Source organism: Penaeus chinensis, chromosome 7 (assembly GCF_019202785.1).
Source record: "Penaeus chinensis breed Huanghai No. 1 chromosome 7, ASM1920278v2, whole genome shotgun sequence".
Taxonomy (NCBI): domain Eukaryota; kingdom Metazoa; phylum Arthropoda; class Malacostraca; order Decapoda; family Penaeidae; genus Penaeus; species Penaeus chinensis.
This window is the reverse complement of record NC_061825.1, coordinates 34,446,959-34,451,958: the sequence shown is the minus strand read 5'-3', so window position 1 is coordinate 34,451,958 and position 5,000 is coordinate 34,446,959. Positions and strand designations below refer to the sequence as shown.

The window sequence follows — 5,000 nt, the reverse complement described above, 5'->3', positions numbered from 1 at the left end:
GTGTGTGTGTGTGTGTGTGTGTGTGTGTGTGTGTGTGTAATATATACATATATATATATATATATATATATATATATATATATATATATATATATATATATATATATATAAATCATATACATATATATATTATATATAATAAATATATATATATAATAAATAATGATATTTCATATATATATATATATATATATATATGAATGTATGTATGTTTGTATGTATAATTTATATATATGTATACATGTATATATGTATATATGTATATATGTATATATGTATATATGTATATATGTATATATGTATATATGTATATATGTATATATATATGTATATATGTATATATATATGCATATATATATATATATATATATATATATATATATATATGCATATATATATGCATATATATATGCATATATATATACATATATATGCATATATATGTATATATGTATATAGTGTGTATATAGTGTGTATATAGTGTGTATATAGTGTGTATATAGTGTGTATATAGTGTGTATGTAGTGTGTATGTAGTGTGTATGTAGTGTGTATGTAGTGTGTATGTAGTGTGTATGTAGTGTGTGTGTAGTGTGTGTGTAGTGTGTATGTAGTGTGTATGTAGTGTGTATGTAGTGTGTATGTAGTGTGTATGTAGTGTGTATGTAGTTTGTATGTAGTGTGTATGTAGTGTGTATGTAGTGTGTATGTAGTGTGTATGTAGTGTGTATGTAGTGTGTATGTAGTGTGTATGTAGTGTGTATGTAGTGTGTATATAGTGTGTATATAGTGTGTATATAGTGTGTATATAGTGTGTATATAGTGTGTATATAGTGTGTATATAGTGTGTATATAGTGTGTATATAGTGTGTATATAGTGTGTATTATATACTTGCATATTCACTAAATAATTAAGGATTAAATCAAATACATATCAACCAACCTGCATGTGATATCGGTAAATATTCTCTGTACTCTCTAGGACTCCCGCAGTCAGGTCTAGCGTGCGTCCCTTGATCCCTGGTGGCGGTGGTGGTGAGAACCAATTGTAAACCGAACCGACTATGGGCACATGGCGGAGGATACCTTCCTGCCATAGCCGTTCATCATTTTCACGCTTCAGGTCTTCTGTCGCTGCCTCAATACCTGAAAAAAATATATATTTTTTAAAATCTATACACTAAACATAATCATGATAATCTTGTATACTCTTAAAAAACATAAAACCTGAGCAAATAAAACACGTTCTTCTTTACCGGCTGTCCTCTCAACACAAACACTTCTTACCTCCCCTCTTCTCACAATCTTCCTCCTCTATACCCACCTTTTCTCACGATGTCTGTCATCTGATCCAAGAACTTGGAGGACGTTTCGATCTCCCTACCCGTTGAGATCACAAGGGATAGAAGCTCAGAGATGTCCGTCTCTGCCGTAACCATTCCGAACCGTACACAATTGACTCCATCTGCAGCTTCACCTTTGGATGAATATACAATGATGTTAGTGGATAAATTCAGCTGTTAATTGTTCACATATAGTACAACTGGTTAAAGAAGTTTGTGGCTATCCTATGAGTATGAAGCCGGAATTTCATTCAGTAACACTTGTAATTTCTCAGCAGTTTTCACTTTTTATCATACAACATGGAATGTGAAAAGCTAAACAAGACATCATATGAAGAAACAGCTATTCCATAATTAAATTTTTCAACTGAATCATTATCAGATCACTGCCATAGAGGGTAAATCATATCAGTCTTACATATGTATATATTATAAACAAAAGAAGTTAGATATACTGCATATGACTGTGTTCATACATACGCATTTGAGTCATGACTATTTTCTTTTTTTATGTGATTTTTCTTACTCAAATGCCTTCATGCTTGATGAAGATGATACTTGTTTATGGAAAACAATTCCTAAACACAAAAAACAACTGTGATGTACTCCATACCATGCTAATGATTTGTTAGTTTCATTCCTGCCACTAACTAGTTGCAGCACATGCCTCCTTTTGGTACAAAAATGTAATTTATATATTTTCCCATTTTTTCCTGGCAGATAAATATCAGGCTGTTTTTTTCTACTTTTTAAAAAAAGTTGACAGTACCCATTCACTCTAAATTTTACCTGATCTTTTTTTTTTTCGTTTCTGCTCTTTCTTTTCTTCTCCTTTTGGTTTGAGAGGATTTACTGAAACCAGAGCATGCAGGAGTATAGTTCTTCCTCCTGTACTTGATGGGACCAAGACACAGGACTTAAACAAAAAAAAAAGTACTTGAGAGATGGACATCATCCCACATATACAAAAACTCCTACCCCTCCCCCATCATATCTGTCAATCTTCTCCTACGACCCCCAAAGCCCCAAGACCTAAAACCTACCAAGAGAGAATGCCGAATCGGTGGCCTTGAGCTGGGAGACTAGATGGACATTGAGTGCATTGATGTCCTCCTTTGCTGTGTCTGCTAGCACCTCCTGTGCCAGCCAGATGTCTGGGATGTAGCGCACACCCCCTAGGCCAGCCCAGCCAGGGATCTCAGCCAGCTGCAGGTTACTTGCAGATGACACTAGCTCCGTGAAGGCCTTGCGCTGCTTGACAGTGGCATTGAGGATGTCCTGAGATAGAGAAGGGCGAGAGAAGGAATCACACATAAGGTAATGAACTGACATGGCAAAGAAAACAGTCTGGAAATTAATACATTCAGGAATTCACTTATAGGACATACAACAAATCAAGGAAAATGTGATGGATGTGGATGAATTTAGGAACATATTTTTCAAGCTAAAGAAAGAAAGAAAAAGTAAAAACTAACAATAAAATGTATGCACTTACTAGCTGATGGTGAAGGGAGTGAATGAGGTGATCAACATGTGCAAGAGTGATGTGATAGGTCTCAGGCCCTTCCATGGGGCTCCAGCGCAGGACAAGGCCAGCCGTATCCAGCTGCACCAGCTCAAGGGGGATACTGCCTAGATCACGTCGGACAACCTGCCCCAGCTAGAAGACATTTGGAACAAGAATGTAATAATTGTCTAACATAATATTATTTCACTTGAACTGAAATAACAATTATAATATCAAGGCTCACCTGTAATATTATGTTCAAGTTACTTGTATTGCAATATTTTACATGCAATGTAAAATGATAAATTTTGTATGTTATATATTCAATTTTCTCCATGTAAATGTTATCCATCATATAAATTATTTCCATGAGGATATCTTACCCAATATTTTGGGTTTGTATCTTAAGAGACATTACTTGTTCTATTCTACAAAGACATTGGGGAGAGAGTAACTGAATGAGTTAAAAATGAAGAGAAAAGGTAACATCAACTCACCCATGAATTCAAATTGTCATAATACTCAGAGTTCTTGCCACCTGTGTTGGTCTCATCAACGTACTGGAACACAACTGACCCACTCACAGTTTCTAGGAGTTGCTGAAAATGCATGAAAAACACATCATAAAAATGTTCACCATCTTATCATCCCTATCTCATCCCAGACTCAAAAATGAATTGAGGTATTTGTAGCTTCCATACCCACGCTATCATTTTTTAAAGCCATAGTTTTTTTTCTCCCATGACAAAAAAGAGGCCATAATCATTTCACCCTTGAAAAATAAATAATTTAATTGGGCTTAAACAATATTTAAACACACAAAACTGAGTAATACATTCTATTAATGTATACATTTTTTTTTTTCTTAATAAAAAAAAAAATATTTGATGGGGGCTCTCATAATTTGTAAGAACACATCAAACTGAGAAATGTATTTTACTATTGATACACTTTCCATGAACATTTTATACTGAAAAGTAACATCTGTCACATGCAGATGTCAGCTGGTTGGCAGGTAAACATGAATCAGCTTAATGAAATGTATCACGAATCCTGCTGCTCTAATCCCTTTCAAAATCTATATTAGAATATTTTTCTTCAAGCTTTGGGAGGCTGCCAACATCACCACTCCAGGGTTGATATATGCTATTAGCTTGGGCATTAACCCATTGGCGACAGGTGTAGAAAACTAAAAAAAAATCTACGCTCTGGCGAACCACGGCAACGCGCCGACTTTGAGCGAGTGAATTCTATACATCAAGCCGAATCACTGCCTCAGTGTGCCTTGGCGCGCTGCCGCGGCGGACAGCCGCACGACACATTTCGAGCGTATCGTTATGATGCCTCTAGGCGTGACCCATCGGGAAGGGGTTAGTTAATGATTCCAAATAATCCCCTCATCATCTATTACTAAATCTCAACATTCTCACAACTGCCACCACAGCCATCATTCTGTTACTAAACAATCATCTCAATTTCCAATAACATTTTTATCATCATTATTGATCTATTTATCATTATTATTGATCTACAATGATTTCTCCTTTGGTTTACCATCACCCTTAACCAGTATCAATCAATATCATGCCCACTACTATTATCACTGTAATTAGCGCTACTCCTAACTGCCATCATACTCCCCACCACCATCATTATCATCCTCACTATTATTATTCCTTACTGTCAACATTCTCATCATCATAATCATCATCCCTATCATTCCTATCATTCTATTCCTAACCATTACACTCTGGAGTACTCACTGCAGTGCTGATAGGCTTGGTGACTAGATCCTGAATGGTGATTGCCGTGCCCTCGGGGGGAACTGGACTCTGAAGGGGGGGGAGAGAAAAAACATGTGATAAGAACAAGACTGAGCTTGAAAGAAAAAAAAAAAGGAGAGAGAGAAAAAAAAAAAAAAGGTGCCTGATGGAGAAAGGAGAACAGGGATAGCAAATGAGTCAGATTCAGGAAAGGATGAAATCAGGTAGAGAGAAAAAGTGTTAGATAGAAAAAAAAAAGATTTAATGTTTACCTGAAGGAGTGGAACACAGGAGTGATTAGAACACAAGACTGAGGGAGAGACATTGACGGAATAATAAAAATGAGCCTGAGTAAAATCGTAAGAATAAAAAGTCCATCTGAGGGGAA

The 5,000-nt window shown here is 35.6% G+C and overlaps 1 protein-coding gene across 4 annotated transcripts in view; it reads right to left on the bottom strand.

The window, feature by feature from the left end:
- The window catches only part of LOC125027577 (pyridoxal-dependent decarboxylase domain-containing protein 1-like), a 20,195-nt gene that overhangs the window by 1,786 nt on the left and 13,409 nt on the right, over positions 1-5,000 (bottom strand). For all 4 annotated transcript variants that reach the window (XM_047616675.1, XM_047616674.1, XM_047616677.1 and 1 more), the window contains 6 exons: positions 4,613-4,681; positions 3,347-3,448; positions 2,838-3,002; positions 2,386-2,620; positions 1,324-1,476; positions 943-1,145 (listed from right to left, as the gene is read on the bottom strand). In XM_047616675.1, the coding sequence (XP_047472631.1) occupies positions 943-1,145; positions 1,324-1,476; positions 2,386-2,620; positions 2,838-3,002; positions 3,347-3,448; positions 4,613-4,681 (927 nt within the window). The remainder of the gene's footprint in view (positions 1-942; positions 1,146-1,323; positions 1,477-2,385; positions 2,621-2,837; positions 3,003-3,346; positions 3,449-4,612; positions 4,682-5,000) is intronic.